Genomic DNA, 24696 nt, shown 5'->3' on the forward strand with positions numbered 1-24696 from the left:
TGTTCCACGCACAACAGCACAGACCCCACAGTGGCTACAAAGAGAGACTGTGCCTCCCCTCACACCTCTCCAGGAAGGCTGGTTCTCCATGGATGAACCTGGGAGCTGCTTGTACTCTCCATCACAGCTGCTGCCCCCCAGCTCCCAGACATGAGGGGTCACTTGGCCACCAGCCTCAGTACTTGGCTTCCCACTCTGAGCACCACTGCTGGTCTTTGATGAGTCATTTTGGCCATACCCTTCTCACCTGTTTTCCCTCCTCCCAAATGACAACAGCCATTGTCTCTCACAGATGAACACTCAAGAACCACCATCAGCAGCCACCCAAAGATCATAGGATACCATGGGTTGGAAGAGACCTTTAAAAATCACCTCGTTCAGCACTGAGAAAAGAAGGCTTACAGGAGACCTCATCACCATGTTCCACTATTTAAAGGGTGGCTACAAAAAAGATGTAGAGTTCCTTTTTACAAGGAGTCACATGAAAAGGACGACGGCTAATGGGTACAAGTCACTCCTGGGAACATTGCAATTGGACGTAAGAGGGAAATTTTCCATTATGAGAACAATCGGTCATTGGAATAATGTCCCCAGGGAATTGGTGGAATCCCCAACAATGGACACTTAAGATTCAGCTGGACAGGGTGCTGGGCCATGTTGTCTAAGCTGTGAAATTTGCCAAGAAAGGTTGGCCCAGATGATCCTTGTGGTCTCTTCCAACCTGGTATTCTATGATGATTCTAGTTCCCATCCCTCTGCAATGAACAGGGACATATTCAACGACAGCAGGTTGCTCACAGCCCTGTCCAACCTAACCTTGAACACTTCCAGGGATGGGGCATCCACATCTTCTCTCAGCAACCTGTTCCAGTGTCTCACCACCCTCATAGTAAGGAATTTTTTCCTTACATCCAACTTAAATCCACCCTCTTTCAGTTTAAAACCATTACCCCTTATTCTATCAGTACAGGCCTTGGTAAAAAGTCTCTCTCCATCTTTCTTATAAGCCCTCTTTAAGTACTGCGAGGCCACAATAAGGTCTCCCTGAAGACTTCTCTTCTTCAGGCCAAACAACCCCAACTCTCTCAGCCTGTTTTCATTGGAGAGGTGCTCCAGCCCTCCAACCATTTTTCATGGCCCATGCTTGGCCTTACCGCAGGGTGCTTACAGAGAGAATAAAGGTAAATATTTACACACTGGTCACATCCATAAGCCCAGCTGAGTTTAGGCCTCCTTGTGTCAAATTCGCAACTCTAGAGCATTTCATGAATTTACCAAAAGAAATATATATAAATCACAAATTATAAAGTATTCTACACAACAAGCGATTCAGCAGTTCTACTAACTATGCTATGGACATTGTAACTGAAAAAGCATATCCCCCCGTAAGGCTACTCTGAGGCTGTCGCTAGATAAAACAGCCAGACTCAGCCTGAAAATACCATTCATAAAGTACGCTCCTGAACAAGACACAACAGAGAGAACCACTTAATAAACAGATTCATTAACTAGGAAACATCCCTGCAGCAATTAAAACTTTGCAAAGTACTACAATGTACACCTGGTTATTGCTCTGACATCTGCTTAGGTTTTCTACGGGTTTGTAAGTTGGACCAAAGAGAAACATAATTGAGTTTATGGATGTATCATGACAAAAATGACAACAAGGTAACTGTTAACTGTTCATGAAAAAATGCATAAAAACTCAAAGCATGCATACTGTTTGAAATGCTTAAAATTCACCACATTTTATAATGAACCATATACAACCAAATGGGGTTTCTCCTATTGCTGAAGAATAATATTATTCTGAACTAAGGAGCCAATCACAAAATGAGAGGAATTTCACAGTCTGAACAATCACAGTTGTGCTGAGCACATTTTTAGGCATATGGCAATTTTATAATGGTCATTGGAGATGAAGAGCTAAAATTCTGTTGCAGACTCTGAATCTAAGGCATTTCACATAAAACTGCACATCTCAGGAAACAATTGTTAAGTGTGCAACCCCATAACATTACAGCCTGTATTCCATATATGTAAACGTGACTACCTCAAAATATGAATGCTATTTTCAGTACAAGGACCCAATTACTTTATAAAGGGTCCAAACAAGTAAAACAACTTGTCTGAAGGCATCATTAAAAGAAAACAAATATAATGAGATCTGTCTTAACTTTACATGGTCTGAGTTACCTTGACATTATGCAGCTACAATATGTGATCCAACGTTCCCAAGTAAATGCCCTGATTACTATTGTAAGTCTGTCATTTAAACAGTTCCTTCCTGTTTAAAATGTAGAAAGCCAAATGCATTTTCCCACCACTAAGCATTGTGTAAGGCTCCTTTCTCTTCCAGCAAGCTGGCTGAAGATGGATGAGCTTCCAAACTGATATCATTTTTAATTACGCGTTTTTCTCTCATTACTAATTTCCTAAACATGTCTCTAATCTCGCAGTGAAATCTCTGAGCACAGTAGGTGTATCCACATACATCACACTGTAGAAAATTAATATGAGATAATGATCAGGACTGCCATCACAATATAACCTGAAACAAGCAAGATACACTACAGGTGATATATACTCGTTACACTCATTTCAAGTGTTTCTGGAAAGCAGCTGTTAATGAATAGCTTCCCTCCCACATCCTGGAGACAATAATGCAGTTATTGGGGTCTGGAGGAAGGAGATGATTCAAGCAACCTCCCCTTTGCACTTGCCACCAGGTAGTTACAAGCTTATGATGCCCAATGCATATTCACTCCTTCACTCCCTTACCCTAAAAACTCCATCAAGAAGCATTGTTTGCATAAGGGAGAGATGACAATCTGCTCCTCTACAGAAGATAAGCACAAGAAGCCCAACTCCCTCCTGCCATCAGGGGTCTGCCAGCTCCCTCCACTGAGAACAAGGTCTCCTGTTGGGGCTGTCCTATCTAAGAGCACAGGAGAGCAGAAAGCATTGGAGGTGGCTGCACCCACCACACAAGTAGGAAAGCACATGCCCACACACGCCCCACGTACCAAAAGGGGTCACACACCCAGCAGCTGTCTGCATCAGATGCTCTTTTGGTGGACAGGAATCAGGACTACATATAGACCTGTCAGCTTAGGTCAACCAAGTGTCAGCCAATTATGCACAAGGTATCTTATTACTCAGGTATCTCTCACTACCTGAAAGACTTTGCACAGCTAAACGTGTTGCAGCATTCTTTCACCACTAAACCAACAGGGCAAGACAGCAACTTGTAGAGGAAAAAGAAAAAATATAAATAAAGGGGGGCGGCAACTGTCACCAGGCTTTCTCCCCAGCTAAACACATCACACACCAAATTCTTAAGAGAATGATGCTTTCAGCACACCAGCTGCCTTCTTGTCAGCTGACACTTCCCAAATAAAAGAGGAAACTCATAGGAACTGTTCAGAGTGGCTGACATTTAAGGAATCAAATAAAGCAAAACAAGATAAATCACAAGCACTTAAATAAGTTTATATCTTCTAAGTGGTGGTCTTAAAATATGTCACAAGTATGACTCTGCCTACTTACTCAAAGAAAAGGGATCACTGCTGTTTCACAGTCAAAAACATGAAGGTAGAGAGAGATTAGAAATATAGTTGAAGTATACGCACCAAATTAATGCACATAAAAACCTGTGCATACATAATGAACACCAACAGGAGGACTCTGGTGTATATGAACGCAACTCACTAGTCTGTAATCCCATGCTGAGCAAAGTGCATATGCTAAATGAGGTAAGTATATCAAAAAATGTAATGCTAGCTGACTTGCCCTAGGTCGCTAGGGAAGCCTGTAGCACAGAGAGTGCGAGCAGGCTGGAGTTCAGATGTTTTACTGTACTCACACACACTGCCACGGAAGCTGGCTGATGAAAAAAATCACATGATTTCACATTTTCTCCTCAAACAAAAAGTCAAGAGTTTCCTCAAACTGCTACCAACATTTCATCCTGTTTTTCTACCTGTTGTCCATCTACTGATCAAGATCCAAAGGTTTAAATCCAGCCTTGACTTGCTCACGGACTTGAAGAAATTTAACCTCCTATGAGAACACTGGTTCTTCTTGAAAACAAATATTTCTCTTCAACTAAACTTCAGTCATTCAGCAAAAGGAAGGAAAAGCTGAGGGATGCCCTCATTTTCTTTCCCACAGAGTCTTGTAGGGACCACGAAGAGGACAGCTACAAACCCAAGGCTCCACCAGAGCTTTGCTGTGCACCACCCACCGCCTTGACTGGAACCAGCGCCCACATCAGACTTGTGATAACACTGAGCAACACAACCTTCCCCCTCAAGCGAGAATTAACTGACCACTGAACTCAAGGCAAGCCTTTCAAGTGACTTCACTGGGTTATGACTGGGCTCCTACTTTTTTTTTTTTTCCTTTAAATTCTGGTTAGCATTTGCTGACAACAACTTACCAACCAGAGGGACAGGTTCTTTGTGGGAAGCCGTTTCAGCTACCCCAGTTAATGCCTTAATCCACAGACTGAAGCAGGTCAGATTATCTACACAAATCAGAAACAACATTATGCTTCATAAGTTATTTTACTGCTTCAGTAAGGAGTAAGCACGTTTTTATTTCTTACTATGTTTACCCATTACCTCACCAAGCAGCATTATTGTTAGTCTTTCTGAGGCTCTCCTAGAATAGGAACGTATAAAACAGGATTTCCTCCAGCTCTGCATACCTACTTACTCCAGAGTCATTAATGACACAGGACTGGATTAAACAAAGACTTAACATCAAATGAGCATTCAAAACAGGTGGGAACAAAAATTTATCTGCCTAGAACACTGCATCTCTGCTTTGTCTTTGAAAAAAATGCCAATAAGGCACAAATTGGCTTTAAAGACCACTTTTACAGGAATGTTTTCGTGAGAAAAATGGATGAGCTAAACACTTGCATGCGGGACATGTATCCCAGCAGGCTCCAAATCAAGTTTATAGCAGCTTTTACATAGCAAACTGCAAATCAAATTGTCCTTTTTACTGGAGATCAGAAGTAACTTCACTGCAGTCAAAAGGAGCTGCAGAAAAGATGCGAGTCCTGCAGAAGAATCCTCCAAAAACCCAAGCCAACTACATATTGTGTTTCACGTGACTACAAGCAACAGTTGAAGTATCCAAGGTAGGTAACACTGCTCAACTCTGAGGTTTTTAAAATACCTCTAACCAATATTTTAAATAAAACTTATAGATGTATATATGAAGAAGTGACGCTGCTCCAGGATTCACAGAAGTTGATTCATTGGATTGTTACACCATTTGAGTGTCAGACGGACTCATTTCCCTAACAGAACGTGCCTCCCAGCAGGTGAGATGAGGCCCAGACCCATCACTTGGCTTCACAGGACAGGTCACTGACAGCCCAGCACAGCCTGCTTCCCTCGCCCTTCCCACAGACAGACACACTAACTCAGGGTACCCTTTCAGAAGCTACCCGGTAAGCACATCTCCCCTGAAAATTAACAGGAATTTGGGGAGAATAAATAAATAAATAAATACATACATACATAAATAAATAAATAAAGGCAAACAATGAAAAAAACCAAACTAGAGGCTACAGACTGTCCATACAAGTACCCTATATAATGCCAAAGTCTGTAAGACATGGAAGAAATAACCAAAAAGCTACAAGGATAATACTGCCTGGATTCAGTGCTTAGCATCCAAAATTACCTTGGCAATCTCTTAAAGACCTTGTACCAGTGGTGTACACAAAAGCAGAGGCAGCCAGCAGGCTTGGAGAAGCACGCAAGCAACATAAGGATGCTGGAGGAGGAACACTGCCGCTCTGTTTAATGCTACCAGCTCCTGCCTGCCTGAGGACATTTCCTACCTCTACCTACAAACACAGCCATTAAGTAAACAGTCTTTGAAGATAAGGAAGCTTATTCTAATCTCACTGATGTCACTCCTGTATTGTACTCAGCTGAGCTACAAGACTCCTGGGTTAACTAACTCCTCTGTTAGATGCGGATTGCCTTAACTCTTTGCTCTCGCGCAGATTTAAGGAAACCTGTCGACATACAGAAAGAAGTAGATTTTTCACACATTGGATCTACATTTTTTTCTTGTTGAACAATCATAGACGCTTTTCAGCTCATTCCTTTAGATGCAGGTGAAACACTTCTGTACCATTACGTTTAGTAAGACATCCTTCTGTACTAGACCTTTCAACACTTCCAAAGAAAGCAGAACTACAGCCTTTAGAGAGGAGGCGATGCCCTGGACTATTTTCCAACATTGGCAAACATGGCTGTTGCTCCAGTGGCAAGAAGCAAGAAAAAAATCAGGTTGAACCTGAAGTAGTAAGAGGAATTAAAATGGAAACTACAAAAAGAAAGCACAGAAAATTAGAGACCATCCAATGCATCACCTCAAAGAACAATACCTTTGTGTTCTCACTTCTGTTCACTTCCCGGGGTCAAGCGTTTATTCCGCACTGCAGTTCTTTAACTATCTACTCCATGCTTTTCAGTGCACTCAATCCTACAAGAGTCAAGCCCTCCCACAGCAATAAAAAGCTCAGTGAAGAACTTGGGGTGGGTCAGAAAAGCCAGCCCTGCGTATAACATATCTTTCATGTCATCAAAAGACTTGGCAATAAGAAGCTGAAATCTAAGTAAATTCTTACAGCACAAATCAGAGCTATTTTGCTCTTGAGCTGCATGTGCTTAGGAGCAGCCATGACCAGAATAATAAAAGGATATACAGCACGAATCTCAGGAAAAGGGCTCAAGTTGCGGGTGAATATTCACGCTTCGTGTCAGTCCCAAGGCAAATTTAATTTGGAAATTTTGACTATTATCAGCGTGGGTTGTTTGCCTCTTGAATAAGCTGTGTCTCAGTCATATCAAACACGTAATGCTGCTATTTTTTCCCCCTCCATATACAGGTAATTATGTTCCCACTGAACAGAAAAATGAAGAGGATGTGCTGGGAAAAAAAGCAGACGGAGGTAATGATACCTACACAGAGAGACGGATTTGGAATACAGACATCGACCCAGTTCTGCAGTCTGGCTTCCTCTCCTGTTTCACCAGTGTAAATCAACTGAAACTACGCAGCACCAACAGGCTTCATTTTCCACCTGTTAACACAGGTTTTTGATTCCACTGTCAATACACAATACAAACTGTTATGAAATGAAAACCTGGTGCCATATGTAACCAAAGACAGAAGAGACATACAGCCAGATTCGGGACAACATATTGCTGAAAATACTCCTCCCTAAACCCAGTCATGGTTCCCCAAAGGGTTACTACCAAAGATGCAACAACTTTCTGCTGCCAAACAGCCCACAGGGAGCCAGTAAGTCCATAAGCTGAGGCCAGGATGTTCCTAGTCATGATCAAACTGGCAAATGCTGAGCACAAGTCCACCCTTCCATGCAAACATCAGAGAAACCCATTCACAGTTTGTGTTTCACACGTACAACACGATAGACAGAGAAAAATCTCTAAATAAGAAAAATATTTTTCTGATCATTTAGGTCTTTGTGGAAGTCTCCAATTTTAAACTCAAATATAAAGTAACTTTGCCAGAGGTCAGTCAAGCAACAGTAAGACTACACAAGGTGGCAGGTTAAAGCATCTGATATTTATAAGAGTATAAGCATGAAATTCAGAAAGGGCCCCCAGGGATCCCAATGCAAGACATGAAGGTGTAATTAAAAACCATAAATCCATCAAATGAAAAATATGTAAACTTCATACATTAACTCATATATTTTTCTTCCTCTACGACATTTGTCTTACTCTACGCTCCTTTGGAGCCTACAAATTAAAAATTAACAATATCAGAAGAAATATTTCTTAATATGTGGAATGTCAATATCAATAATAAACGCTTTTTACTTTATTCTTACAGGTAAATGCCGAAAGAAGCTCTCTCAGCAGACTGCTGACACTCTGCATATTATAAATTACTTCAACTGTGTCTCCTCTTTGCAAAAGCCACAAAAGGACAATATCTTACAGTGTTTCCATGCCACTCAATCATCCACACAAAATTACCCTTGTGAGAGCTTGTTGGAAGAATGTCAAATATACTTGCCTTTCTTTGCAACAAAATCTTCAGAGAAAGACGGCAAAATAGCTCACTTCTGCATTCACAGTTATACAACCTAAACTAACACCTGAATATTTTAACCGGAGATTCTGGGTTTAACTCCATATTTAATTACAAGCTACAGGCAAAATAGTTACAGGCCAAATCCTGGCCTGCTTACAAAAGCTCTGCAGCACCTGCAGTTCATATTAAGGTTAAGGAACCTCTTCTAAAAGTGGTATTTGGGACAAACCAGCCATTCCTTCTTCTGCTCACCTTCCAGAAAAGGTGCACCAGCATTGCCCAGAAATTACAGTGGCAAAGACACTTGTGCCTCACCTCCATCCTTCAAAGGCCACATTTTTTACAGCAAATTTGTTTCTCATCTGCTAATGACTCCTTGGGACCAGATGGCCCAGGACCAGGCAGCGATATGGGAACACCTCCCTTCCTCAAGATGCACCCAGTGCTAGGGCACGCACATGGGGACTAAGTGACATTTTCATCAAAGACTGAACTCCGTTTCCTCTGTGTTAGTGGAGCACTCATTCTCACAAGTGGAGCAGCCAGGTGCCTATACAAACAAACATATGTATGCGTATTCAACACAAAACTAATGCACTATCACAATATGGCTACCATTTCTCAAATAATACGCAAGTCAGCCAAACTTACCTTTTCCTAATATTCTGCAATCACTTTTACTAAATCCAGGCCAAAACTCTATCACGATTCTGCTGCTCTGTCAACACAACACACAGTCCAACACTGGCAGAGGTTGACATGCTCTTTGCACTTGTGCTAAGTATACTCGCCACATGGGAAGCAAAATCCTTCTTGCCTGAGCTGCCATAGATCAGCTCATTCAACTATCTCCCTAGCCTTCCTTCGTTCATTGGGACGGCAGGTGCCTCAGCATTATTAGTCAAGCCTCACCTGCTGAACAGGGTCAAGATCTGTCCAACTTTTGCTGCTTATTGCAGCTGAAAATCATCTACTTGCATGAAACAGGCCATATGGGATGCTCCCAGTCTGGACTGGTGACTGGTCACCCACGTCTGGAAGTGCTCTTGGCTTCTGGAGCCAACTCCATACCAATGTCTAGCAAGCACTCCACAGACAAAGCACAGAGCACATTTATAAGGTCTGGCTTTTGGCTAGTAAACCATCCTGGGAACTGTGCCATTGGTTGCTACAGCCTGGCTGCAGTTGGGCAGTAGATACAAGCAGTTGGTTTTACACTCCACACTAGACAATTTGGTGTTAAAGAGAGGGTCTGTCACAACATCAGCATGTTCTGTCCAGAGGCACTGCTGTGGTTTAAGCCAGCCAGCAACTAAGCACCACACAGCCGCTCACTTACCTCCCTAGGATGGGGGAGATACTCAGAAGAGGAAAAGTGAGAAAACTTGTGGGTGGAGATAAGGATAGTTTAATAAGTAAAGCAAAAGCCACGCACGCAAGCCAAGAGATGGATTCACCACTTCCCATAGGCAGGCAGGTGTTCAGCCATCTCCAGGAAAGCCAGGCTTCATCACAAGTAACGGTTACTTGGGAAGACAAATACCATAACTTAAAATGTCCTCCCCTTCCTTTTTGTTCCCCCAAAATAGCTAATGAGCATGACATCATACGGTATCAAATATTCCTTGGCCAGTTTGGGTCAGCTGTCCTGGCTGTGCCCCCTCCCAGCTTCTTGTGCACCTGCAACTTTCTCTATAAAAAGTCCTTGACTTGGTATAAACATTGCTTGGCAACAACCAAAACATCAGCATATTGTCAACATTCTTCTCATACTCAGTACAAAGCACAGCACCAAACCAGCTACTAGAAAGAAAATTAACTATCCCAGCTGAAACCAGGACAGGCACCCAAAGCAGACCCAACAGCTGCCAAGGAAAGAGCTTTCGCCACTCCACACCAAGCAGTACAGAGAGCTTTTACAGACGATCCAAAAGCAGTAAAACAACTGAAACAAGGATGGCCAGATTTCTTGATTGTACAAGCCACTTGCATGTCCTCATATTTCTGACAGCTGTTGAGAATGCCACATCACAGAGAGTCCCTGGAGACAGCTCATGGTCTGAGGATGGCAACAGCTCCTGCTGCCCCATTTTGGGAGGGCATCAGACATGTGCCACCAGTCCAGCACTGTGCTATTGCTCTCAACCACCCCGGCAGCCTCAACCCCTTCAAAACACTCAGCAGGACCCCTCTGCTGAGGGCTGCATGATGTGCCCTGGGCCACAGCTACCACCTCTGACCTGCTCAGGAGACACATAAGATGCAAGCAACAGCATAAGCAGCAGGCATAAACAGCCATAAGCAGCCTGAAAAACAACCCTGAAAAATAATGTTATTGATAAAGCTACATGCAAAGCTGTAGGAGATTTCTATACTCTGAGGTCCAGAAGAACAGCAACAATGCTAAAAGGAATAAATACAAGCTACAACACACAATACAGTGAGAACAACACAAGGCAATAAAAAAAAGGCGTACAGTAAAAACTGAGTACATCTAACTTCCCAAATGACTTAAAACACAAAGCCAAACACTACCCATTTACAGTATAATCAGCGCTGATCAATATATACACACCGACAGCGACACAAACCACGCTGTAACAAATTGTATGTTGTGGTAAAACAGGAAACACATTTAAACATAATCTTTTGAATGCTGTGAGAACTAGGACTAATGCTTCACTTCCACCATTAATGCTGAAAGCCAGTCAATGCCCAGCCTAGCCACAAGTATCACATTTCAGTTTTGTACAGAAGGCTTCCCATCCCATTCACCGAGCAGTGTAAAATCCCTCAGCAACATTAGGGAAAGATTTGCAAAGAACTAAATGAAAATTGATCATTTTCCCACAGCTGTCCAGTGTTCCAATCAATTCTGCACAGGTATTGACGTATGGTAATGCCAGCCCAGCCGCAGCCGAAACTCGAAGCAGCTTGCCAAACTCCAGGAACACTGACCAAAGACTGATATTATGGCTTGACTCAGAAAGAAGCGTAATTGCGCACACCAAGCCCCTTTTTTGTGAGCAAGTGCTGAGATTTCACTGATTCACTGTATGTTAGGGTGACGCATACAACAGTCAGACACTTAGTGATAAAACAAACACGCAATAATGGCATTATGCTGCCTAAAATAGGTGGATATATTTATACCAGTTAAACATTCTCTCTCCAACACGAAAATGAACATCTGCCAGCTACGCCTTAAAAGCTCATGTAGCTTCAAAGCAAAGAAGTCAGTCAAAAGAACTATACACCAGAAGTTTACATTCACTTTACCTTATCCTAGAGAAGAATACATTACTCCTGCAAAGTGATATATACCCACCACTCCTCTTGCTTGGAATAATCATTTGAAGCTTTGCTCTTGGGTTCCTCTACAAAATTTTCCTTTTTTCCATGTAAAAATAAATTTTAAAAAATAATAATAACAACGAAAAACTAATAAATAACACACCTGGTATAAACTTCAAAAGCAGTATGAAGACCTGAAGCGACTAAAGAGTTCCTGGTTTACTGTGGGGCCATGCCACATTTCCACAAGGCAGCTTTCTAGTTTCATCACAGGGAGGCAGAGAGCAGTTTGCAGATAAACCCTTTTTAGAAAGAATTGGTACAGCTCTAATCCACGCTCACTGAGCTGATCTGATAACTGGTACTTAAGCAGGCTCCCTTTTGCCTGGACATACACCAGAGCGCCCTCAGCCCCTTCACAGAGCCTCACCACTCCCCTCCTGATGAACCAGCAGATTTTCAGGGCTATCTATTACTGTCTTCACAGTCATCTGAAGTCCTTGGCTTTGTTTGCTGCATTTTCTTTAGCAGAGACCCCAGCCTCAGAACCTTCTCCCCATCCCCAACACAGAGACACACAACCTGCAAGTTCATTTACCAGTCAAACTCCACCCGTTTCTATATCCCTGTGGTATTGTATATTCCTCTTTATTATGCATATTACAGGAACAGCCAGCCCTACTAAGAACAACAGTCGATGATGCTCAATGTCATCATCCAAGCCAACAGCAAGAGAGAGAGTCTCCACAACAACAAAAAATTACTGGAAATTGAGAAAAAATGGAAGCATTTTCTCTCTGCCGGGCAAAGGAGAAATTAAGCACATGGATATGAAGCAGCTAGTCCAAATTCACAAAGTCAGTGAAAGATCTAGGGATTAAATTCAGGTCTTTCATTCCTGCCCTGTGTCTAAACAGGACATAGCTCCTCCTGATAACAAAGGCAGCAGGAGCCATGATTCTCCTGAAAGTAAGGCCTGAGTGGTCTCCCACTAGTCACTCATATGAGAGACTATACAAAATCAGCAGACACTTGTAAAAGAAATCAGCATGTTCCTGATGATGAGCACAGCCAGCAGTGGAGAAAAGACTTTCACCTTCCTGAAGATGTCCTCCATTTGGGGATATACTAAACACGTAAGTACGACATAGTTATTCCACAGAGTTGCAGGTCTGAAATTAGAGAACAGGCAGACAAATCCAGACAAACCAAATGCCATAGATTTCCAGTAAATGAGGATACAATGCTCCCAAATGGCCAGCTGCCTGCCACACTCGATGTGAGCAATATCCAAGCAGATCTAGTTCCTGAAGGCAATCCAATTTTGAGGAAGGCGAGAGCATCATCATGGAAAAATCTTCCATAAGACAGGCACACATTTCCAGATAGATTCTGTTCTTCTAGCCAGGGTGAAGCGAAATCTCCACACACTTTCCACAGCAAAATGTTCATTAGCTGGCTGAAAACCCAGGGACTAACTGGGTCTTCTCTAGATCAGCATCCTCACTGTGGGGAAAAAGGATTCAGACCCACAAAGAGCAGTTATCGCTGGGCACCCAAGCAGCAGCAGACCCACGCAGCAACCATGTACGTGACAGGCAATCCTGGTCTTGGGAAAGAAAATTCTCTTGGTGGTTTCAGCCATCCCTGCTCCAATACCCCGCAGTGTCAGGTCCAGTGCAGCAGCCACTATCAGCCGCAGAGTGCCGGGGCAGAGCAGGATGACTACTGCCTCCTACAACCACGCTGTTAACAAGTCAGGGGCTGGGATCACTGTAGATGGAAACTCTTGGCAGAAACAATAAAGCAGCTACCACATATTTCAACAGGTTCAAAGTAACCTCAGATGTTAGAAGCAGATGCTCTTTTCCACCCCCTGGGATTTTGAAATGGTTTATGTGTTTCCTCCCTTTTCCCTAACAGGGCAGGGTGCTGAAGGAATTAGCTACAGAAAGAGCCGGAGCAATACTAATTACCCTCAGCTACCCAGGAGACCGCAGTACCTTGAGCTAATTGTGCAATCCCTGCTCCCCCACGTCAGATCCCCCAGCGAGAAGGTCTCTTGCCTCCGGCATCTGAAATGCAAGATAATCCCACTCACCTGTATTTTAAAAGGGCATGCTTGAAAATCCTAAATGTCTATAGAGAACTCATTACAATTAGTTTCTGTGGCATATCACATAGCATCGAGACCACTGCACTGGCTGAAACAAGGGAACTGCTCGCGTCAACACGTTTGACATGGTGTTGTCACTAACCCCGTTATTAGATTGCACACGTACCCAAAATCCACATCTGAGCGCATAGCCTGAAGCACTCCATAGCCAAGTCTCTGCAAGAGTCTCTCTCACAAAATTAAATATTAAAAGTGCATCTCAAAAAAAAAAATGCCCTGTAGTTTCATATTTATTAATGACATTACTTTTCCACTTATGCATTTTTTAAATGTTAAATATAGAACACTTTAAGGTGCATTTAGTGCTTGTAAAGAGCCCTGAAAAGTGGATTCCTCTGGAGAGGAATCTGTAAAAGACAGTTCTCCCACTCAGCTCCCCTTATCCACATCAACCCAGTTGCAGAAAGGCCCCCCCATTAAAAGAAAACCAACCCCTCAGTAAAAGAGGACCCAAAGTTAGCCAAGATGCAGGACAGGATGTCTAAACCATCACCAGGACTCTCAAATTCCAGGTGACCATGACACTCAGGGCTGACTCATTAATAGAAAACAATAGGCACCGGAAGAAAATCGCACAAAAAGTCAGGGCTTGCTTCTAAAAGCTTAAACCTATTCCACATGCACCTCAAATGTTGTGAGAAGGCCCCGTGTGCTGTGAACCCTTGCCCTTTCAGGGAAGCGTGAGCACTAGTGTGTGCCTTTCCAGGCTCCTCCATGCACAGTGCGGGCTCCTGAAGCACCAAACAGTGCACACAATAGTGAGGAGACAGGTATCGGCAGCCAGGGACCATGCAAGCTCTCCTTGCTACTCGCCCTGCTGATACCATGCCAAGAGAGTAGCCAAGGTGGGGATAACAAAGCATACCCAGCCGTCCATGCATCAAGATCACAGTCCTCAGTCCCACGCCTGTCCTCTCAGGCTGTTTTTCCAAAGCAACGAGAACTGCACTGCCTTTCCCTCCAGCCTCCTTGCTGCCAGCCCTCCTTAACAGCTTTTGAACCCATCAAATGATCTGAAATTGAGGTAGAAGGCTCAGAGCAGGTTCCTACAACTTCTACAAACTGGCTGTGAGAAAAGTTGGGCAGGACCCACATGTTATTGTTTGGCAGAGGCCAGATGTCCAAGTACTAGCTCAGCATCAACCAAACAGTGGGCCTGCAGATGCAGAGAAGGTGCTGCCTCTTATCAAGTCATCAGGGACAAGGAGGGAACAGCTGAGAATAATGCAGAGGGATGGGGAGAGCAAAGCATCCATCCTACCAAATCATCCTTCCTTGGTTCTGCTGCTCGTGGAAACATGTGGGGGTTGTTTCACATACAGGAGAAACCCACAGGAAAGAGCATGCCCATCCCAAAGACTTTGTTCTTCATCTCCCCCTCTGGTGATGCAATCAGCAGCACACACAGGTGTACCAAGAGCCCAACACTTTCATCAGAAGCCGGTGTGGTGGGAGCTCAATCCAGCAGCGCTGCGTGGCATCTGCACAGCTGAGATGTCAGTGCAAACAGTGTGTCTTCCTCCCCTTTTTCGGGGGAGAAGCTGGGCTTCCTCCAGCTGTAGCTGGTGTAACACAGAGCCCTGCCAAGGACACAGCAAGCTAGGACTTGCTTAGCTCCCTCACATGATTCATGGTTTGTTAGCAACCAAAGGCATGACCTGTCCTGGTCACCACCACTCTCTGCGGACCAGGGCTGGCAGCATACCTCTTTGTAGCCAACCACAGCTTACTCTGTCAGCTGGGAATACAGACAACACTTGGGGTTTTTTAGGTATCAGAGACAAAGTGTTTTCCATCTCGCCAGCAACAAAGAGACCACAGTCACTCCTTTGTCCCTCAAACTCCTGGGAGGCTGCTCAGTGGTGTGCCTCATGTAACGGGCAGTGTAATGCAACAGGGGGAAAAAATGGGGAAGAAAAGCAGCTCTCAAAAAACAGGACAGCAAGAATTTGGCAGAATTCAAGCTACCATACAATACGTATGTTTCTGCCTCCCGTAATGTTGTCTCTGACCCCCACCTGCACCAGCAGCAGGTACAATATAAGCTGCTCAGACTGGGGGTTCGGGTGTGATGATGGATGGGGACAGGTGAAATGAGGTGTATAAATGCCTGGGATCAGAGAAACACAGTCCTCAATGCTAATCACTTCCAAAGTGAACTTCCTATGATCTTGGTTTCCTGTCAATATTTGTAAAAAAAAATATTTTATCCCCGTACAACTGGTTACAAAAGTTACTTTTCTAAAACCCAAGTATTTAAACCATCATAAAACCCTTCTGTGGATGTGGTTGTATCAATGTGTGCTTCCTTGTACCAAAAGAGCTTTCCTCCTCTGCTCATAAGGGATTAGCTAAAACCATTTTACAGTAGCTGTACATCCTTAGGGCTATTGCCTGCACTAGGGGGAGTGCAGAGTTTACTTCCAGCGATGCAGCTGCAGGAGCACATGTTGTGCATGTCCCCTTCCTTTCAGAGATACACACCTCCCTCTGACACACACCTCTGAGAAATGACAGCAGTTTGGATTTACTGAACAGAGGCATCACCCTAATTAATTAATTAGCATTTGTGAAGCACTGCAAAGATTTTAGGTGCTAAGTATTATTATTATTACTAATTTAGTCTACATCCCCATTCATTCCTCAGCCTCTCCTGTGAAACTGCCAACAGTGATGCCAATTAGTGGTAATTGTTGTGGTGGTTTTGCAATAAGGCTATTTGCCAATGGGGAGTGAGGCAGAGACCACCAACCCATTTCCCGTGGATTGCCCCACAGCTGCCAACAGCAACAACTTCCAAGCACAGCAACCTGCTCTCCACTCCAGCTGGAACCTGGAGGTGGGAGATCCTGTATCCCATTACCAGGTCCCCAGGGACACAGCCTGCAAGGCACATACAAAACTTTTAATTAGGGATAAACCAAAGGCACCTTTTTTTTTTTTTCCTTTCTCTTCTTCGCTAGTTCAGTACGTGGCCCAGCAACTGATGCTGATACTGCGATACCAAAATGCTAATTTGGGAATCATTTCAGATTAGACTCTGCTCATTTTCATCCACAGTTGGGGAAGATCACATTTTGATTCACACACAGGCCTCACTGTGGTGGCAAACTGTAAAGGCAGCAGCAGTAAAAGGGAACTGACAGTGTGGGGTGCAGTAAATCTTGTACTTGGGAGAACTGTTAAAGAGTTTTAACATAAGCAAAGAGATGTATCTTTTTATCAGCTGTCCACAGAAATTTGGAGGACCTTAAGAGACACAAACAACTAACAGTATTCTGTAATCAATGCACATCATCTGAGCACCGAAACTTTAAATTATTTATATATTTTAAATACTTCTAATTGAAAGAACAGCAACACATAAACTGTATGAATCATAGCCCTCTCAAGTAATTAGATTTGTTATCCCTGCAGACTGCAAACAGTACGTTGGTTTTTTATTCTAATGTGAATTCAATCCCTTGTCAGCTGCCCCACGCATGAGAATACACCTCCTCTCTTTCATCAAGAAAGATATCAACAGCAGGAAACTAGCCCTTCTTTCATCTCTGAGGCACCCACCCACCTTTCCAAAGGGTTTTCAACCAGGTGTGGAAATCTTTCTGAATCTGTGCTGAAAGATCCTTTAATTATTATGGCAAAGGAGGTAAATCCTTTGAGAGCAGTGTGCTTCAAGCAGTAGCCTTCTGGTGTTTACTCATCCAGTAGCTGCTTAGTTTGACAGTATGTTAAAAGAGCTCATAAGAAACTCTTTGGACTTTTATTGTATGGGCATGAAACTCTTATGGAAAGGAGCTGCTTTTTCAGATGTCTTGTTATATAATTAAACAAGAAAGGGAAGCGGGGGGCGGGGGGAGAAAAAGAAAATTAAAAAAGCAAGCTGCCTTTCTGGCAGGAACACTACACAGTGCTCAGCCTGCCAGCATATTGCATCAGATTCCCACTGCAAGGCCAATTCGCAGCAGCTGAGTAGCCGAACTCCTGACTGTTATCTCCCACTAACCTACTTCACACTCAGAAGGCAGTAAGTAGGGATGTTTATTGCATCTTCCTTCCTGAGGAGCTGCTCACTATACCAGGATTAGTGGGGGGTTTGAGCCTGCAGTTAGGCTACAGGTCTCACAAGCATTAGAAAATGGTTGGTTTGGGGGGGTTTTTGGGGGGTTGTTTGTTTCAAATTTTAAACATCAAACTATACTGTATGCTACTCAATAACTCCAGGTATCTGTTACTCTGTGATCAGGTCTGTCAAGGTTCTGCCACTGTGATGACGACTATTTTATTACGTTCCTAGGCATGCTTTGAAACCCCGCAGAAAAGGGGGATTAATTTACCCATCATCGAGTGCTTATCAAGGAAGTCCCCTGAGACTTGCAGGGAGGAGACCACACAAACAGGCCTCTGCTCACAGGTCTCCTCACCTGAACACCTGGCCAAGGCCCCCTGACTCTCCTGCACCGGCAGCTTTTTTTTCCCATGACAGAGATCCGCTCCCAGATAAGACACTATTCTTTACAGCAGAGGCCCACCCCAACAACAGGAACAGGGGGTTATGTGCTCCTCTCTAAAGCAGCCTATCGCATGCACTTCACAAGGGGAAATGAAACTTCTTTCCACCATTCGCAGCAATCCATAAAACAAAAGGTCCAGAAGTCCTGAATTCAATGAGATAAGATACGTGACCTTTTACACCACTGAAATAAGAGCTCGCTCCAAACCTAGCAAGTCAATAGAGAGACTCCTGGTGATTTCAAAGGGCTTTGGATCCGGCCTGAAAATACAAACCTTGCTGCACATTCGGACACTGCTCCACAATGCACTTCCAAACAAAACTATATTTAGATTCAATGGGAATACTGTAGATCATACAGAAACTCTTTGAATGAAAATGAAGGTCAGTAGGGTTTGGCTTCCTCTTCAGACCCTCCCCCCCATGCTTGCAAACATCCAGATAAGCATTGTTTAGAAAACAATACCTTACTTCCAAATGTTATCAAAATCCCAACACACGTTTTGTGTGCTCTGAAACAGAATCTCAGGGTCTTCTGTTACATTTTGCCCCATCAGCTAATCCTCGGCATCTTGCTTCAGATACCCAGGCAAGTCTCTCAATACCCTGTAGCTTTTCACCTGTATCACCTTTTAAAAAGTTTTGTTTCACGTAGACCCACTAAAGGAAAAGGGACAACAAAAATAAAGACCTCCAATATACAGAAAACAAACACGGAAAGAAAAACTAGGCAGCCAACTACAATAGACACAAATAAAGCTGCACGTGTTAAAGGAAACCTCTGCCATACTCATGCACTTTCTCCATTCACTACTAGATACAAAGGGCCACCGTGAGGCACAAACTGGAGGAAAATGACACAGCCCTGGCTTGCTTCAGTTACACTCAGGACAGGAACGAGCCCATGAGCCAGGGAGGTATGCTCACACACCCAGAGAGCAAAAGCCCAGCAAAACCATCCAGCTCAAACTTCCCTCCAGCACCACAAACACTAGTGTGTGCTTTTCGGCTGCGTCTTATGGGCTCCTCGGAAGGAGGAGCTGAGCGGCAGCTGCCGGCTGCTTCTCCTAAGTAGGATGAAGGCGCTGCAAAGCCCAGCCGGAGCACCGAGCCGGCATCTCCGAAGCGGTGTCACCGGGGCTGGCCCAGGGCAGGGGAAGCAGCCCCTGCAGAGCGCGATGGGAGCTCGTTTGGCACCTCGGCCCTCCGAGCGGCTCCGGGCTCCACCGAGTGCGCGTCCCTGGACGGCATCCACACAGCTTCTCTTCTGCTCTCCCGCTCCTCTTGCCAAAGTCACTATGAATTTTAACTGTTTCTGGCAGCCGTTGACTGTAACAGAGGGTGTGCGTCCAGCCTCACAGTTTCGCTTTTTTATTCAGCCCGGGATAAGAAACTTTGAACTTTTGGAGTACGCTCCTGGGCTGGAAATCGCCGGCTTTGCCGTCACGCTTTCCTCCCAAATCCGCGGGGACATACACCTGACCCATCCCGGGCTGGGAGCCAGGCTCCCGCGGCCCCCGCACCCCCAATAACCCCCCGCCTCCCGACGGTGCTCGGCGCTGTACGGGCGCCGTGGGAGCACTTACCGGCGGGGCGTTGGGCGGGCAGCCGCCGGTAGCCAACTTCGCCGCCTGCCTCCTCAGCTCGGCCAGCTGGGCCTGGCAGCTCCGGCACCAGCCCCCGGCCGCCGCCCGCTCCAGCGGCCGTAGCTCGGCCCCCGCGGCGGCCCCCGCTCCCTCGGGCGGCGGGCGGCTGGCGCAGCGCTCCTCCTCGGCGGCGGCCGGCGGCCTCTTCCGCGGGGAGAGCTCTCGCACCGCGCTCCCCTCCGCCACCTGCGGAGAGAGCAGAGCTCAGCGCCACGGTACGCGGAGGCAACGCGGCTCCCACCCCCATCTCGGGAAGGAAAAAAAAAGGCGGGGGGGGGGACAAAAAGGCGGCCAAACGCGGGGAGGAGCGTTGTAACAACTTACCCCAGGCGCCCGGGGCTCAGGTCCCAGACCCTTCCTGCCGGCGGCCGCAATCATGATAGCGGGGGATGCGCCCCTGCCCCGCTCCCCGCTTCGCTAGTGCGGGAGGCGCGGTGCCCGGCAGCGCGGCCGGCCCGCGGCGCCCATGGCGGGGTGGCGGTCGGGGGTGCCAACAGTGATCTCGCCGGTTCCCCGCCGTTCGGGCTGCCGCGTTAGGTGATGTTGCCTCCCATGTTGAGAACGGAGTGAAGTTTGGGTTGGGAGAGGGAGGCGGAGTAAGCTCCCCACGGCGGCACGGGGAAGGACCCGGACCACGGGAGCACGTCGGAAAAAAGCTGGAAAAGTGCTCGGAGGGCAGGGGAGGAGGGGCTGGGCGGGGGCGGGTAGGGTGGGGTGGGGTGGGGTAAGCGGGGCGGGGGAGCCTCGGCCAGGGCGGGATGGGGTTTTGGTTTGGGGTTTTGTGGGGCGGGGGGAGATGCCTTTCCATAGTGACCCTACAATATAGTCCCAAACCGGTGTGACTGGAGCGTAGGCACTCCCGCGGTTACCTCCTTCACACTCCATCATGCAAGTTCCTCGGGAGTGAGGAAAAAAGGGTCAGGCTGAGGGTGCCGGTCCCGCTGCGGAGCGCGGAGGCAGGAAAGCTCCGCAGGCGTCGGACCCCTGCCGCGGGCGCTGTGAGAGCGGGCCAGCTGCAAACGGGGTTCGGATCCCTGGCAGGACCCGCTTCCCCCCGGCCGGTGCTCCACCGCGCGGGAGTGGGACACCGCCCCCCTCCGCGGGCAGATGCGCGGTGCCGCGGGGCACATTCCCCCCACACTCCCCCCACACTCCCCAGCCCCTCGGAGGGCACGATGGGATGTTCCTACACGCGAAAATTGACCTGACAGATGGAGAAATTAACGTTCGCGGCTAATTGTCTTCTTGGCTGCCGCTCCGGCTCGTATATTTAGCACTCTTTTTTTCTTAGATTTTTGTTTATTTTTTTTCCCCAAAGAGAGGAATATGCCCCGCTGTCTGTCATTCCGTTGCCTCCGCGGCAGCCGGTGCGCAGAGGCCGGGGCGGCTGTCTCCTCCGTCCCTGTGACCGCAGCGCCACCTGCCGGCGCCGCGGCGGGACTGTACACGGGAGCCCCCGGTCCCACCCGGGACGGAGCCGGAGCAGGACCCGGCACCTCCCGGGGAGACGGCGGCGGGTTCCTCCGGCGCTGCCAAGCGCGGCTCCTTGTCTCCTCCCCCGCTACGGCGCGGGCGGGTGGTGGTGGCACTGAACCGTGGGGTGGGGTCTGCGGTGAGATGAGCAGCGCCGAGCACAAAGAGCGGGGAAAAAAGATTAAATATATGTGTATATATATATGGGGAAAAAAAATAATCCACTCCCAAGAGGTTCGACTGCTTAAACTTTCCTGGCTCTCCCGAGCACGTGTTTGAAGCGTCCTCCTTCCCCCAATGGCTGCATGGCCCAGGCGGGGCTGGGGCCATGTGCGCCCCGGCACAGCCCTGAGACGCCCCCGCGGTGCGGGCCGACGAGCCCGTAGCTCGAGAAAAGTTTGGCTGGGAAGGCGAAGAGGAGAGACGTGGGGAGTGCGGGCTGTTGGCCGGGGGCTGTTCCGGGTGCCAGTCTAGTCCCCTTCGCCCGGTGGACGCGAGCGGGGAAGCGGGGCTGGCACAGACACACGCACCCGGGCGGTGCGCCCCAGCTCCCTTCCTTCGCCTGCTCGGGGCTCTGCAGGTCTCCGGGAACTTGGTCCGAGATTGCATGTACCCGAATAACGACTTCAAAACCCTCCCTCAGCTCCAAGTCTCAGATTGGACGAGGCGGGGGGATAAGGGGCTGTGCTCCCCGGCCGGCGCTGGGGCTGAGATCCGAGCCGCGCTGCTCGGCTGAGCCACCTCCTTGTCTTATTAAGTAAAAACAAAACTCCTGGAAATTCCGGGACGCGGTGACCCCGCTCCCCATTTGAAGCCGGAGTGCACAAGGCGCCAAGGGAGCGGGCCGGGCCGCGCGGTCCCGCCGCGCTGCTCCGCGCTGCTCCGCGGAGCCGCCAGGACTGTTCGTGGTGCTGAAACCCGCCCCGGCGCGGCCGCCGCCAACTTCGCAGCGCTAAGTTTCCCATCCCCTTCCCGTGAGCCGGCCCGGGGCAGGGCAGGCAGCCGGACCCCTCCGACCCCATGCCGGCCCCCAGTCCCCCGGGGCCAGGGCAGGGTCGTCTTACCTTGGTTTTCCTCCGCAGGAGGTGGCTGGTGAAACCGAAGATGATCTCCGAGTCCAAGCACAAGGCTCCTATCTCCAGCAGGCTGGGGTTTTTCCTCGTGGCGTTGGAGGCATCGGGCGATTTTTGAAAAGCCATAATTTGGGGTTGAAAGTATCCGGCTCCCTGAGCGGAGGCGATATATTTGTATACACACACAGAGAGACGAAAAAAAAAAATAAAAAGAAAAAAAAAATGGACAAAATTGCAAACACCTCCTACCGCTTAAAAAAGAAGGGGAAAAAAAATAATTAAAAAAAAAATGCCAGACGCGGGTGAGTTACTCCTTCATCTGCCAGGGTGCGCGCTGCCGGGGTGAAATAGCCAGCAGCCGGGCAGACCCACCAGCCGCCTCCCTGCCTCTCCCTGCCTCTCTCTGCCGCTCTCCCTCCCGTTTTACCCCCCCCAGCGCACCTTGCCTGACGAGCGAGCACGGGTGCGGGCCCCGCTCAGCGCCCCGCCGGCGCTGCGGCCGGGGCCGCCGCTGCGCTGGGTGCGGGGGGCCGGCAGCGCCCTGCTCCCCCGCCGCCGGCCATCAGCTCGCCGAGCGAGGGGGCTCCCACCGCCCGCTGGCCAGGAGCCCGCACTGCGAGCGTCCTGCCTCCCCCCATCCACTGCTGGGTGGGTTTAGTGGCTGGGTTGTGGTTTTTTTTTCTTTCCCTCCTCCTTCTCCTCCTCCTCCTCCTCCGGGGTGAGCGCAAGGAGGGAAAAGCTGCCAGTGAAGTCAGTTTAGGAGGGGAAAAAGACACGCGCACAGGCACACCAGGAAAAAAAAAAAAAAAAAAAAAAAAAAAAAAGAAGAAGAAGGAAAAAGAAAGGAAAACCTAATGGAGCAGAGGTGAAGCACTTTCCGGAGAGGACACACTCTTCCACTCCCATTAAAACCTTCCCACTCTTTTTTTCCCTGGCAGCGAGGGAGCGAGCTCCTCATCGAGGGCGCCGAAAAACAGGTCCCTGACGGCTGTCCGCGGCGAGGAGAGCTCTCCCTGCAGGCTGCCTCTCCAACCGCCCCTCTCCACTGCAGCATTGCCACCTCCACGTACGCGTGTCCCCACGCATGTCCCCGCCTGAGGGCTGAGACCGAGCTCTTGCATCGGGAGTCTCTGCAGGGGCGCGGCCCGTCCCGTCGGGGCGGGAGGGAACGGGATGGATCGGGCCACCCGGCAAAGCGGGGGAGGGGGGTCTGGGCAGAGCATTAATCCTTCCCCGTGTACTTTCCCGCTAAAAAAATAATGCACCGCCTGACAAAAGCATTAATCCGCTTCACAACGCCTGCAGCGAAAGCGAGTTGAATAGTCTGTTTAGCCGGGCTCCGCGGGGGAGCGCACCCGCCCGGGGGCTCCGCGCCAGCCGGACACCGGGCGCTGCAGGCGGGGGCAGCCTCACGGTCCCGCCGTCCCGCTCTTACCACCCGCAACTGCGCCGTGGGCAGGGCTGAGGTCCTGCCCCGCAGGCTGGAGAGGGTGGGCAGGAGAGGAAAAGGAGGAGAAGGAGAAGGAGAAGGAGAAGGAGAAGAAGGAGAAGGAGAAGGAGAAGGAGAAGGAGAAGGAGAAGGAGAAGGAGAAGGAGAAGGAGAAGGAGAAGGAGGAGAGGGGGGCGAGGGCAGGAGAGGAGAGGAGAGGAGAGGAGAGGAGAGGAGAGGAGAGGAGAGAAGAGAAGAGAAGAGAAGAGAAGAGAAGAGAAGAGAAGAGAAGAGAGAAGAGAAGAGAGAAGAGAAGAGAAGAGAAGAGAAGAGAAGAGAAGAGAAGAGAAGAGAAGAGAAGAGAAGAGAAGAGAAGAGAAGAAGAGAGAAGAAGGTTTTAAGTCTTTATGAGCATGAAATTACACTATAGTTTCTCATTACTCTGAATGTTCTGGGTTGCTCAGCTTCCAGCTGATGAGGAGCCTGTGTGTTAAACAATGGAGTTGTGTTAATGGGTGGTTCTGTACAATGAAGGTAGAATCTAGCTGCCATACACAGGCATGGGAGGGGTGCTGGGATGGAGGAGAGGAGGTGGGAAATGGTGAGATGCTTCAGCAAAGGAGAAAGGATTTGTCTGGCTTCCCTATTGCCTCCCTTGCTAATGTAGGCATCTCAGACCAGATGTGTGCCAGTGTGTCAGCTGGTCCCTTACCCCACCAGAGAGTGGAGTCTGCAGGGATCCAGCCCCTGTTCCATCTTGCACAGTCTCATCTCTTCACCCTCACACCAATCCTACCCCAGCCTCCTGCCTTGCTGTGCACAACTCCTCATGCTCCACCACCCTCCCCTACACAGGTGGGACATGCCCCTGCCTTGGAAATTCCTGTGCTTGGAAAGTTCCACAGTACCAAGCAGGGGTGGGAAGAGGAAGGTGAAATGGAGGGCAGAAAGATGAGCAATTCAAGTAGAATGTTGGTATGGACCTCAGCTGT

At 47.9% G+C, this 24696-nt stretch overlaps 1 protein-coding gene across 1 annotated transcript in view; it reads right to left on the reverse strand.

Moving 5' to 3' along the window:
• KIF26A (kinesin family member 26A) overlaps window positions 1–23391 on the reverse strand; it is a gene marked incomplete at its 3' end in the record, with an annotated part of 103912 nt that extends 80521 nt beyond the window's left edge. The window contains exons 1-2 of the mRNA XM_080345556.1: window positions 22267–23391; window positions 19670–19915 (exon numbers count right to left, since the gene is read on the reverse strand). Of these exons, the coding sequence (XP_080201682.1) occupies window positions 19670–19915; window positions 22267–22401 (381 nt within the window). The 5' untranslated portion in view covers window positions 22402–23391. The remainder of the gene's footprint in view (window positions 1–19669; window positions 19916–22266) is intronic.
• Window positions 23392–24696: the final 1305 nt, after the last annotated feature.

The sequence above is a fragment of the Nesoenas mayeri genome (genome assembly GCF_963082525.1).
Source record: "Nesoenas mayeri genome assembly, chromosome: 5".
Taxonomy (NCBI): Eukaryota; Metazoa; Chordata; class Aves; order Columbiformes; family Columbidae; genus Nesoenas; species Nesoenas mayeri.